A 14,118-nucleotide genomic window follows, 5' to 3' on the forward strand; every position below is an offset into this window, starting at 1 on the left:
TAGCACTGGTCATTGGTTGCAAGGTTTTTGTGCAGAAAAGCGCGGCTCCTTTCACATAGTCCCAGAAAGGAATGAAAGGTATGAGGTTTTTCAAGAGAAAAGCACTCAGCAAAAGTGGAGATGAGCACACGTGGAAACAGCCTTGGAGCTGCTATGTGAACACAGCACCCAGGTCAGGAGTAAACGGAGCGCTGCTCAGACTTTCAGGATGGCTCCGCCATCTCCTGCCAAGATCCTTCCTTTTCATACCTGACTTCCCTACAGGGCTCTGTTTCCTGAAACTCTGCCTTGCTCATTTCACAGCTGTCAGGACCTGGTAGAAAAGCTGGCACCTAGTAGCTACTTAACTTGAGTAACCAAAGCTTGCAACAAGAAGGAAAAGAAAAGGAGCTGACTAGAAGGGACCTATAAGACATGTTACTTTAAAGTTTTGTTACTTTAAAATGAGGGAGAAAAGCCAGTGTTTTTACTAGGTCTTGCTGGGGCAGAATCTTACTGATTGAGCTGACACTGGAAGTCCAAGATCCACTCTTTCAAATCATCTGAATGGCAGCAAGGACTTGACCAAGAGCGGAAGAAAACTTGATTCAGGGTTTTGAAGAGTCATAACATCACTTCTTCTTCTTCTTCTTTTTTTTTTTTTTAGGAATTTTTTATTTTTTAAGGGTTTATTCATTTATTCTGAGAGAAAGAGAGTGAGGGAGAGAGAGAGAGAGAGCAAGCAGGGGAGGGGCAGAGAGAGAGAACCCCATGAACTGTGAGATCATGACCTGAGTCACAATCAAGAGTCAGACGCTTAACCGACTGAGCCACCCAGGCGTCCCTCACAACATCACTTCCTAAATTCAAACTGAGTTAAGAAGCAGCTGTTACTAAGATAATGATGATTAAGGCAGCACAATTGATTCTGAATAATTTTAGTAAATTTAAATAAATGTTTCAATAAATCTTATATTGGTTAAGCATTTTTTTGTTGTTTTTTAAATTTTTCTGTTTTCTATCATTGGGTCTCCTTTACCAGCTCGAAGAAGGATTGCTTGTTTACAAACACCTACTTCTGCACACAGGACTGATTTTATTTTAAATATAGTCTGTATTTGCTTATGTGGTTCATTCTCTTTTGTTGGACATTTTCATTTGAAAGAGTAAGAATTATGTGGACAGCTGAGTCGTAAACCATCACGGTTAGTAGTTTTCAGCAAGATTTGAGATCATCGCTACCATTTTGTAAGGAATAGGGGTACAAGTTGACTGGACACAGCAATGATTTGAATTTAAGTCTTTGTTTATTCCATCTTTCGTTTCTTTCGCTGCCTCCCTCCCTTCTCTCCATTACTTCTTCCTTCCTAAAATATTTGCCCAACATCCACATCACGCAAGCAAGGTGGCTGAAATACCACTAGGAAGAAAAGAGAGGGTGTGTGATGCAGTGGAAACAGAACAGGGACACTCACACTTCTGCACACTTTGGAATCAAACACAACCAAACTAAAATTTATTTGCTATGGGACTTCTCTCTCAGGTTCTGTCAGGCAACTCTGGCACTAATCACCACTTTGACCTCAGGCAAGTCATTGATGGTCCCTTGACCTCAGTTTCTTCATCTGTAAAATGGGGGAGGTCAGATGGTCTTCAGCTCCTTCCCTCTCTCCTATGATTTTATGACTACATTGATGCTGCCTTGGTTAGGATGACTCTGGGAGACAGATAAGCAAATATGGAGGAAATTTATCAATGAATGACATGGAGAGTTTGTTTACATTGAAGATGTTCTTTCCGTTCACTAGAACTCTGGGAAAACAGTGGAATGAGACTACTTAATAATCCCCAAGTCCTAAAATTCTGTATTAAGCCACTGCTCTGCAAAACAGAAATGGGTACGTGTTCTGTCTCAGTGGACAGGGTAACTATAGAAATTCATTATTTTCAACAAATACAGGGTTTGGCACATCGTGAATGCTCAATAGATGTTGACTGAAAGGATGTCTGGGAAACATAACAGATTCAGCAGTGTGTATTTAAACACAGCATATAGCATAGTTCTTGAACTTGGCAGCCACTCAGAAAATGGTTACTGGATAAATGCAAAAGGTTGCAAACCACAGGATTGTTATATGATGATGATTCATTCTCCTTTCTCCCATCAGTATAAACCCATCTATCCTCTCTAGGCTCACCTCCTGATTCTTTCCTAATTAGAACATTAATCCTTCCATTTTCTATATCATAGCTTTGTCATACCCAATTTAGCTTATAACTATCGCTTTCTCCCTTCTCAGATTGTTTTAGGATCTGACATGTATTGTGTTTCATATCACTTTCTAATCACTCTTATCCCTGAGCTATAAATCCTAGAAAACCAGGTTAGACACTTCTGTGTTTTTGCATCCCTCATAGTATCAGATACACAAAAGGCATTTGGTACATATGTGACAACACGGGAAATACTCACCATGCATTTTGTTACTTCTTTGGAAAACAGCATCTTTTTTGTCAACTGAATCAGGGTCAGTGCAGAAATGTCTGATATTTTCATCAAGGTACCAGCTTTGGTTCTCATCCACCAGAGTAAACATTATAATGAACTCTCGGTCCACATCTGTCCTTGTTCCTGAATATTTATTCAGGATACCTATCGGGGACATTTAAAAGAGTAGAGAAAAAAGTTCAAAGTGGATTAGATCAAGTTGAGTTTTGTTTCTTGCCAATGGTACCAGGTAAGTGTAAAGGTGCATCAAGATTTACATGTACAGGAGTAACCACAACATGAAAGCAGGCAAAGGATTTTAATAGAAATGACAGAGCTGAAGAGAAAAGTCATAAAACAGAAGTCTTCACAACCAGAGACTTGAAAATCTTGCTCCTAAAGGGAGTCAGCTTTACTGACAGCAATAGGGAACAAAATCACAAAATGATCAAGCAGTTGAAATAACAAAACAAAAGCCCCCATGGTCATTGGGCTACATTTTTTCACTTGCCTATGTGTGGGGTCAGGGTGGCCTGAATGGCTCTCAATAGAGAATATCCCCGTTGTTTGAAAAAGAAAAGCATGCAAGTTTCAGAATGCTATGATGCTTGAAGTCTGCATTATTGCCCCTGCTGTGGCATCAGATTGACCTTCTATGTTAGAAAAATTTCCCGAATCCTACAGAAAGCTTGGAAGAAAAGGCACATTCCATACGCAGCAAGGCAGGTGGGCAAAACAAGACCTGAAATTTAGATACACTTTTCAACACCTCTGGGAATAGGCTTCTGTGTGTGTGTGTGTGTGTGTGTGTGTGTGTGTGTGTGTTGGAGGGGGCTCTCTTTACCTTCCTTGCACACTAGCAGTGGGCCAATTAACCCAGAGCAGATGTCCTTAGGAGCGTCGATGTGCGAATGGTACACCCAGGTCAGGCAGTTGGCATCCGCTGGAGCAGGGGCATATTCTTCTCTCACTGGCCAGACATAGGTGTAGTTTTTGCCAGGAGGAACCATATCATCATCCTTATTCCTTCCAGATGTTCCATCTGGGTATAGAGCTCCTTCCAAGAAAAGATAAAACGTACTTAAAATACAGAGATCACATGCTATAGTGGACGGGGCCGGAGCTTTGGAATCAAACACATATGAATTAAAATGTATTTCCTGTGGGATTGAGGCAAGTTACTTAAATTCTCAGTGCCTTGGTTTCCTATCAGGAAGGCTAGAATGGGGATATCGACCCCATAGGAATGTGAAAACTAGATGACACAATGTATACAAAGCAACAAAACAAAACCAGATGCTCAGTAAATGTTCATAAGGACCCCTTCTGATGGTCCTCTTGTACCAATCAGGAAGATTTGAATCCACTCCATTTAACATCACCGCAAGAAGGAAAGGAGAAAGGGCAGAAGAAATAATGAAATTCTTGGGCACTTATTACTGATTCAGCACTTGTTTGGGGTCTCATAAAAGATAGGAAGGAAGAGTAAGACATTCATCTTTCCTCCAGAGAGCCTACGGTTCTGTTTAGCAGACCAGCATAGGAATCGTTATCATATAGGACTACTGGAGAGTAAAATAGAGTGATGTGTTGAATGAAATTTTGGGCTCAGCTAGGTGGGGGTGGAGGTCTACCACAGAGTGGGTAGGGGCAAATGGGCATGGCATTCCCTTCCTCTGTTATATAAACTAAGATGGCACAAGATGTTTCAATGAAGGCAAGTCCACTGCTAAAACTAGTTTGATAACCACCTGGATGGCAGGTAGGGGCCCGGAAGGACGGGGAGGAACTGGACGGCACTGAGAAGAAGGCTGGAAGGTGAAGGGCCCAGAAGCACATGGGTGTGGACACACTCCAAGTTCATTCTTCATTCTTTCACTTGTTCACCAATTCATTCAACAAACTTGCAATCCTGAACTCCCTGGACTAGGTCAGTTTTCTAAAATGCATTCACATAAAGAGAAGGGCGGAATAGCCAGTGATTAAGTTCACAGCCATTGAAGCTAGACTGCCTGAAAACAAATTCTTATCTCTCTCACTTCTTAGCTGTGATTTAGGCAATTTCCTTCTCTTCTATGAATCTTAGCTTCTTATTTGTAAGAAGATGATAATTCTCCTTATGGCATAGAGTTGTTGAAGCTTACATGACATATGATCTACGAAACATTTATCACAGCCCCTCATATATAGTAAGCATTCAGTAAATAGCAGCTATTATTTATTCATAGCACTCGCCCATGTTTGTAATTATACATGGATAATATTGTGCCTGTAATGTTTGATAGATACTTGTCTCTCATGTTAGACTGTAATTTCCATGCAAACCAAGTTTATTTATGCTCGTAATTTTATATGCAAGATGTACTCAGTGCTTGGTGTAGTGGGTGCTCAGTATCACACACCTGTTGAATGAAACAATGAATGAGTGGCATGAGTGTACACCATACACCAAAGCCCTGTGAACAAAATGCATGGCTTGGAAGCTTCTGAATTTACTGAGGGTCAGTAGCTGGGGGAGGATGGGAGGGTTGTGGACTTGTCTAGAAACTTCAACTGAGAGCACCCATTTTGCTTTGATTATATGATACAAATCAATATCAGTAGAAATTTTCCAGAGATTCGTATATTCACAATTTATCTAACGTGCTTTCTTTTTGCTTATTATCACTGGGAGGTGTTGATGGCTATTATTGAAAGGAGGAGCTAGAGTCCCCAAGCAAATCCTTGGTGTCGGCACTCAAGATGAGGAAGATCATTTGCGATGCAAAATAAACCATGAATATAAAGTAAAAAGTGATTTGGGAGGGGGTAGCTTATTAAGTTGTTCTGAAGGTTATCCCCAGGAAGGGATTTCGATTTGGCAAAGGTTTTGAGCAGCGGTAACATTAACAATATAAGAGTATTTTTAAAACATTCATTTGGTTTTATGCATTTGAGACTGTGTGAGTTTTTAGAAATTATTATATACAAGTTTTCACCCATCAGATTTGAGAATATTGAGGACTGGTGAAGTTGTAGGAGTTAAGAGGCCAGCTCATAAACAAATCGTGGAAGTGTAAATGTGCAATTTTTTGGAGGGCAACTTGCCAGTTCCCATAGAAAGGAGAGAAAGAGAGACAGAGAGCAAGAGGAAGAAGAAAGAAAGAAAGAAAGAAAGAAAGAAAGAAAGAAAGAAAGAAAAAGGAAGGAAGGAAAAAAGAAGAAGGAAGGAAGGAAGGAAGGAAGGAAAGCAGAAAGGAAGGAAAGAAGGAATATGAGTATAACCAGCAATTTACTTTTAGGAATTTACCCCTGAAATATCCTTGAAAATGTTTTTGAAAATACACTGGAATAGGGGTGCCTGGGTGGCTCAATTCGTTAAGCATCTGACTTCGGCTCAGGTCATGATCTCTTGGTTTGTGAGCTCAAGCCCTACGTTGGGCTCTGTGCTGACAGCTCAGAGCCTGGAGCCTGCTTTGGATTCTGTGTCTCCCTCTCTGTCTGCCCCTCCTTTGCTCACGCTCTGTCTCTCTCTTAAAAATAAATGAACATTAAAAAACAAAACTCACTGGAATATATTGTACACTGGAACTGGAATATTCATTGGGGAATGTGCAGGTATCAACCCCAAACGGAAAGCAACCTAAGTAATCATCAATACCAAACTGGTCCATTCACACAATGGAATATTGCACAAGTGCTAAAAGGAGGTCTTTCTATGTGTGATGATATGAGAAACTCTCCAAGATGAAGTGAAAAATGAAAAACAGGAAATACATAGCAGCCTGATAGTATAATCTCTTTTGTACAAATAAACACATAGCCACACACATACACACATAACCACACACACACACACAAATATATATAGAGAAAATTTTCTAAGATAAATTTATAAGACATTTTTTTAATTAAAAAAAATTTTTTTACATTTATTTATTTTTGAGAGACAGAGAGAGACAGAGCACAAGCTGGGGCGGGGGGGGGGGGGGGGCGGGGGGGCAGAGAGAGAATGAGACAGGGAATCTGAAGCAGGCTCCAGGCTCTGAGCTGTCAGCACAGAGCCCGATGCCGGCCTCAAACTCACAAACCGTGAGATCATGACCTGAGCCCAAGTCAGACACTTAACCAACTGAGCCACCCAGGTGCCCCACAAGACATTTTTAAAAGTGATCATTTTTCAGGTAAGAGACAAGTAGGAGGAATTTTTACTTTTCATACTTCTCTGTACTCTTAAAATTTTCTAACCATGTTCACATACTACTTTTTGTTTAATTTTTTATTTTAAACTCATTTTAGTGGATATGTAGGAAATCAGAATGTAAGATATTTTCCCCTTCTTTATTCTTCTCTGAATTAAAAGATAAAAATAAAATTTGTTTGTAAATAGTCCTGATACTTAACTATATTCGTATGGAGATCAAGAAAGCACTAGTTAATTCTATTATTAAGTGAGATAATGCATGTAAGAGCTCTAGCATAGGCATTGGCATATTAGTAATTGCTTAATCAATGTTAGTCCCACCTACCTACTTCTTCTGAGTTCATTCTCTACCTCTCCCTAGATGAATATCTTGGAAGCAACAAGTGTGTATTTACTCATTTTTACAGCCCCAGTATCCAGCACTGGGTCTAGTTCACAGTAAACACTAAGTTGAACTGAGCAGGGACTTCAAGACTACCAGGCTTGCAGGGTGCCTGGGTGGCTCAATCAGTTAAATGTCTGACTCTTGATTTTGGCTCAGGTTATGATTTCACAGTTCATGAATTGGAGCTCCACATCAAGTTCCATGATGACAACAAACAAGTCTGCTTGGGATCCTCTCTTTACCTCTCTCTCTCTGCTCTTCTGTCTTTCTCTCTCTCTCAAAAAAAATAATAAATAAACTTAAAAAAAAAAAGACTAGCAGGCATGCAACTATAGCCAAGAGAAAAATTCATTAGAAGAGAGTGAGATAGCTGATCCTCTCCCCCAAAAGTAATCATAAAGTTGAAAGAAATGGAGAAAAATGACCATTTCAGTGCTCTGGAAATCAAATCAAGGCACCCAGCAATGTTTTCACTTGAAAAATTGTTGCACATGTTTATACACATATTCCTGGCTGACTCTAATGCTATGTGCTCGTAAAGAGGAGAAGCAAAGAGCCCAGCAAAAACTAAAATCCAAGGCAGACAAAAACCATCACAACTTTGAATGGGTTTTCTATCCACCCACAATTTCAATGGCAGAGAACTAAAGATTTACTGATGCTTAACCACAACCTCTGTCCAATAACTTTCTGACTTCAAAGCTAAGCAGATGTAGAGGTGACCCTTAGCAACCAGCCTTAAAAATAAATACAAGAAAAAAGAAAGAGCAGAAACCTTGGTGGCCTCATGCTATAGGGAAGACAGATATCACAGATTTAGTCCGGATAAGTTACTCAATAATAAAGCAAACAAACAGGAAAAACAACCTTGGATGAGGGAGGGATCCCAATCCAGAGTTGCTTCAATATATTCTCAAAAAATTCCAGTTTTCAATAGCAACAACAAAATAAAAGAAACAAGAAAGTGTGACTCATTCTCAGGGGAAAAAAAGCAGCCAATAGAAACTATCTCTGAGTGCCTCTAGATGTTAAATTTAGCAGATAAGGACTTTAAAGCAGCTATTATAAAAATGTTCAAGCAATTAAAAGAAACTATATTTAAATAATTAAATAAAAGTAGGACAAAATGATTCAACAAATGGAAGACATCCTCAAGGAGATAGAAAATTGAAAAGTACAATAAATGATATAGAACATTTACTAGAGGGGCTCAACAACAGATTCAAGATGGCAAAAGAATCAATGAACTGGAAGATAGATCAACAGAATTATCCTGTCTGAAAAAGAGGAGGAGGGAAAGATTGAAGAAAATAAACAGAACCTCAGAGGCCTGTGGATCAACACCAAGTGTATTAACATATGCATAGTAGTAGTCCACCAAAGGAGAAAAGACAGAAAAGAGGACAGGAAAAAAACAAAACAGAACAAAAATAAAACAAAACAACAAAAAACAAAAAACAAACAAAAACCTGTTCTTAAGAAATAATGGCCTGAAGTTTTTCAAATTTGATGAAAAACATTCATCTACACATCAAAGAAGCATAATGAACCACAAGTAGAATAAATACAAAGAATCCATACACAGACACATTGTTGTCAAATTGTTAGGGAAAAAAAGGCAAAGATGAAACGTTAAAAACAAGAGAAAAATGACTCATCACATACAGGGGAGCATCAACATGATTAACAGTTGACTTCCCATCTGAATATTGGGAGATGAGAAGACAGTGGGAAGACAAACTCAAAGTGTTGGGGTGAGGGGGTGGGAAATGCCAGTTGAGAATACCCTATCCAGAAAACTATCCCTTCAAAAAAAGGAAGGGAAAGTAAAGACGTTCTAGATAAACAAAGACTGAGTTTGTTGCTAGAAGACCTGTCTATCATTTGCTAGAATCTTCAGGACAATATTTAATAATGGTGGTGAGAGCAGACGTTCTCACCTTGTTCACAATCTTATGAAGAAAGCATTCAGTATCCCTTCCATTAACCATGATGTTACCTGTGGGTTTTTCTTAGATAACCTTTAACAGGATGAGGAAGTTCCTATCTGTTTCTAGTTGGAAGTTTTTAATTGATAAGTACTAGATTTTGTTAAATGCCTTTCTGCACCTTTTGAGATGATCATATGGTTTTTGTCCTTTATTCTATTAATATGTTGTATTACACTCATTTATTTTTTAGTATTAAACCAACCTTGCAATTACAGGATAAATTCCATTTGGCCATGGTGTATAATTCTCTTTATATGTTGTTGATGTCAGTTTGCTAAAATTTTTTAAAGAATTTTTGTGTCTACATTCATGAGGAATATTGGTCTGTAGTTTTCTTGTGATATATGTACCTGGCTTTAGCATCAAGATAATGTTTGCCTCATAGGATGAATTTGGAAGTATTCTTCTGTTTCCTGAAAGATTTTGTAAAGGATTCTCATTATTACTATTATTACAGTATTTGATGGAATTTAGAAATGAAACCATCTGAGCCTGGGTTTTTCTTTGAGGGAAGATTTTTAATTGCTAATTCCATTTCTTTACATTTTGTAGGTCTGTTCAAATTTTTAATTTATTCTTAAGTCAGTTTGGGTAAATTTTGTCTTTCTAGGAAGTTGTCAATTTTATCTAAGTTGTCTAATATTTTGCCATTAGATTGTTTATAATCCTCATTTACAATCCTTTTAATTTTTGTCAGGTCACAGTGATGTCCTATCTTTCATTCCTGATTTTGGTAATTTGTGCTCTCTTCATCAGGCTAGATAAAGTTTTCTCAATTGTATTAATCTTTTTCAAGGAACCAACTTCTGGCTTAATGTATTTTATATTATTTTTCTGTTTTTTTTCTTCCATGAATTTCTGCTCCAATCCTTATTATTCCCTTCTTTCTGCTGGCTTTAGGTTTTGTTTCCTCTTCCTTTTCTAGCTTCTTAAGGTGGAAGCTTATGTTATTGGTTTGAGACTTTTCTTTTCTCTTGACATAAGTGATTAAATCTCTAAATTTCCTTTTCAATACTTCTTTAGCTGTATACCATAAATTTTGGTAGGGTTTATCTCCATTTTTATTCACTTCAAAATATTTTACAATCCATCTTGTGATTTATTCTTTGACCTATGGGTTAAGTAGAAGTATACTGTTTATTTCCAAATATTTGTAAGAATTTGCAAAATTTCTTTTATTGATTGTATCAAATTTAATTCCATCGGAGAATATACTTTGCCTTCTATCAGTTCTTTAAAACTTATTTAGATTTCTTTTAAGTCTATCGTCTACCCTGAGGAGTGTGCCATATGCTCTTGTGAAGATGCATTCTCTAGTCAGTGGATGAGATGTTCTATAGATGTCCATTAGGTCAAGGTGGTTGATAGTGTTGTTGAAGTCTTCTATATCAGGGGGAACAGATAGAGATGGGGAGAGAGGAGATGGGAAAAGACAAATGAACACGTGTGATCATTGTCTCTTAGATCCCTTTAACTGAAATAGACAGTTCCCTTATTTATGGAATACAGACAAGACACCAATGATTGGATTTACCTTCTGAATCTTTGTTGTAGAAAACGCCGTGCGGATGCAAAGAGTATGGTCGGGAAGCAAAGTTCTTTAAATGAATGACAATCACATCACCCACTTCAGCCCTCAAGATAGGGCCCAGGAATCCAAGCCAGGGAGGTTTCGGGATCTCCGTGGAATAGGTCTCATCTGTGTAATGTCTATAGACAGCCTTTTTGTAAAGACTACCTATCCTGTTGGGCCCTCTTTCGAGAAATAAGGTTGCAAGTCTAAAAATAAGAAAGAAAATATTTTATAATTAACATTAAAAGAGAAATCCTAATAGCTTATTTTAACAGTTCATAAAGTACTTGAGTGTATGATTTCTTATATGGTGTTGGACACAACCCTCTAAACTCTGTAGAGATGGTGAGATTATCTTTCAGTTACTTTTGAGGAAACTGAGGCTAAGAGAGTAAGTGACAAGCCAAAAGACACAAATAATATTCACAACCAAACTAAACCAAAATGCTCTAAAATCACGCTGTCCATTTGCCCCTTTGGGTTCAACACGTTCCCCTTCAATTTTCTTTTAACAAACACTAAGTAGGTATTGACTATGTTCCCAGCACCTTGCTGTGTGCCATGGAGGGATACAAAAGAGTGTACGACCTAATGGAAAAATTGGGTAGCGACATACAGCAGTATGTGATTAAGTACCAATTGAGTTGATGGAGTCACACCGGGTCTGAGAGTCTCAGTATTGACTAATGGATTTGTTTGCTTCATTAAGTTTGGGGAAAGCACTATAGATCACAAAGCCAAAGACATAAGATATTTTCAGGGTTCCGTCCTCATTTCCTCAAAGAGATTACCCAGTGTTTGTAACCAGTGACTCAGATACGAAGCTCCCAAGCAGCTCCTACCACAAAGCTGTCCAGCAGTCTCAGGTATGAATGGTAGCTTTGCCCACCCCGCAGGCTCTTCAGGATGATGGAGCCAGCTGTCAGCGTGTCAAGCAGCCAGGCATCCAGCCCACCATGGAGCAGCAGATAGGGGTGTAGGTAGATGGAGGAGAGGGTGTCTGGGTCAAGCAGGGGACAGGGATCCAGTGGCTCAAGTCAAAGCAGGAGCAGTGTTCTTTGGTACATCCAGCCCAGCTTTCTTCCCCGGCCTCATTTCCTCATTGCCTCATTGCCTACCTCCCCTGACCTCACACTTCTGCCAGGCCTCCCGTTCAGCCTCCTCAAATTGCACTGTATCCTTTCCAGCATTCCAAGACTTGCACACATTCTTTCCCCGCGTCTGGATGTTATTCCCTACTCTCTACCTGTCAAGCACCCTTCCAAATCAGTTGCAACTCTTCCTCCTTTCCCCTTCTGGACACGCACAGTGCTCTGTTCATGCACGAATCACACACTTGCCAAAAACGTGTCACAGTAAGATACGTACATCTCTGGTTTGTGAGCTAATTGAAGACAAAAATCCTTCAAATACCTTTTTTTATCGTAATGCTTAGTAATTTCCCAGAAGCGTTGGTGCTTAGTGGCTTTGGAATAAAGAAAAAGAAAAGCCTTGAATTTGCCCCCAGATTGGCAGATTAAAACTGGGATAATTTTGCAAACTACATTTGCAGAAAACGGTATGTGGCCATACTTGACTTTGAGTATTCTCCAGGCCAGGGATGGCAGATAGGTTTTAACTTGTGCACCAAATCTGATTGATTGGTAGTGACTGCTTAGGGGAAAAAGTCAAGGTTGAGTTCAAGCAGGCGGAAGAATGAACCCCTAGGGATGTGTACCGTGGATGTGGGGTTGGAGGCATGCTTGGTTGTTCTCTTTGCTCTACACAGACTGCCAGGTAATGGGATACTTTGGGATCTTCAGGTGTGGCCTTCTCTACAACTGGATGACAGAATTCTATCACTACTGGCAGAACACACACCGAGTTGTTCTCTCATAGTAGCAATAGTGAGGGAATGAGCTCCTCATTGTTTGTTTCTCAGGTCCCTTTGCAGCCAAAATACAGAATACATTCTATCCAATAATGGCTGGGTCCAGGGCAGAGTTTGTGGACACCAGAAGATATCCAGTGAATATCTCTGAAATCCAACCTGTGACCTTATGAGATTTGGTTTGCTGACCTGTCCTCCAAAGACTGTTTTCTTTCTCCTAAGGACCTACTGACAAACAGCCATCTTACTTTTTTGTAATGTATAAGCAGACCCTTACAGCACAACAAAATTTAAAACAAAAGCATTTAAACAGAACATAGCATGGTTTTCCAGTCAGATTAAAAGCAATTTCTTGGGGCGTCTGGGTGGCTCAGTCAGTTGAGCATCTGACCCTTGATTTCAGTTCAGATCATGATCTTAGGGTCATGGGATTGAGCCCCATGGGATTGTCTCTCTCTCTCTCTCTCTCTCTCTCTCTCTCTCTCTGCCCATCTCCTCCCCCGCCCCCACCCCACTGACTCAAATAAGTAAATAAATAAATAAATAGCATTTTCTTCACAGCGTCATTACTTCCTTGTTCTAACCAGCTAGGACATCCAGTTTACTCCAGATCACAGACCATGGTCACACCTGTCAGCAATAAAGCCCTCCTTTTTCCTTTTTTTATAAAATTTTTCAAAATCTTTATTTACTTTTGAGAGAGAGAGAAAGACAGAGACAGAGACAGAGTGTGAGCAGGGGAAGGACAGAGAATGAGGGAGGCGTAGAATCTGAAGCAGGCTCCAGGCTCTGAGCTGTCAGCATAGAGTCTGGCAAGGGGCTTGAACTCACGAAACATGAGTTCATGACCTGAGCTGAAGTCAGACGATTAACCGACTGAACCACCCAGGCACCCCAATAAAGCCCCTTTTAAAGAGACTGGTCTTGGCCTTGGAAGAAGGGAACTTCCCAGAGTTCTCAGCCAAGCCAAATTAAGGGGTGGAGCAGCTAGGCCTCAGCTCTAAAGGGCATTGCCACATCACTGTAGAGCTGAAGGCATTGCCAGAGGGATAAAATTAACTGGAAATGACATTGGAAGTGGAGAGAATTGCAACTTCTAGAACTTCTCTGGGTGGTGAGTACTGTATATGGTCAGAAAGAATCAGCTGCTTCAGATGGGGTTTGTGAGGTAGAAGGAAGGAGCCCCCCGGGGATGTGTGCACGTAGTAGCGGGTGGTCACCGAAATCCCTTCCGAGAAGGATTGCTCCAGTGACCTGGAGAGTGGGTTCCTTCTTCTGGTGACCAAGGGGATGGTATGAACTGCCACCACCAGGCCACCTTCCTCTCTCCTCGGCACTCAGCCTTGCCTCCAAATAAGAGTTGAGCAAGTATCTGTTGAAGGAGCCCCAATATTATTTATTTTCCCAGAGCACCAGATTACTAGCCTGGCCAGGCACCCACATGTGTCAACCCTGCCCTGCCCTTAGTGTGGAGTCAGTAGGTGGGAAGTCCCTAGGACAGAGGGGAAACCCATGGATTTAGGCTCCCCTTCGAGGAGCCAGGGACCAGGGGACTAGTCTTCCCAGAGACAGCGAACGCTCTTTATCCCCAACCTGCCAGGTTCAGCACCTAAATAATGGGACTAACAAGGTAGGAATCCTGACAAAAG

The 14,118-nt window shown here is 40.1% G+C and overlaps 1 protein-coding gene across 2 annotated transcripts in view; it reads right to left on the reverse strand.

Annotated features, from left to right (window-relative positions):
- Nucleotides 1-14,118, reverse strand: part of HEPHL1 (hephaestin like 1) — an 81,907-nt gene that overhangs the window by 56,376 nt on the left and 11,413 nt on the right. For both annotated transcript variants that reach the window (XR_007144940.1, XM_047823894.1), the window contains exons 2-4: nucleotides 10,561-10,805; nucleotides 3,312-3,524; nucleotides 2,453-2,632 (exon numbers count right to left, since the gene is read on the reverse strand). Coding sequence is in view for 1 of the 2 variants with exons in the window: in XM_047823894.1 (XP_047679850.1) it covers nucleotides 2,453-2,632; nucleotides 3,312-3,524; nucleotides 10,561-10,805 (638 nt within the window). In the remaining variant the exon portion in view is untranslated. The remainder of the gene's footprint in view (nucleotides 1-2,452; nucleotides 2,633-3,311; nucleotides 3,525-10,560; nucleotides 10,806-14,118) is intronic.

Source organism: Prionailurus viverrinus, chromosome D1, assembly GCF_022837055.1.
Source record: "Prionailurus viverrinus isolate Anna chromosome D1, UM_Priviv_1.0, whole genome shotgun sequence".
NCBI lineage: Eukaryota > Metazoa > Chordata > Mammalia > Carnivora > Felidae > Prionailurus > Prionailurus viverrinus.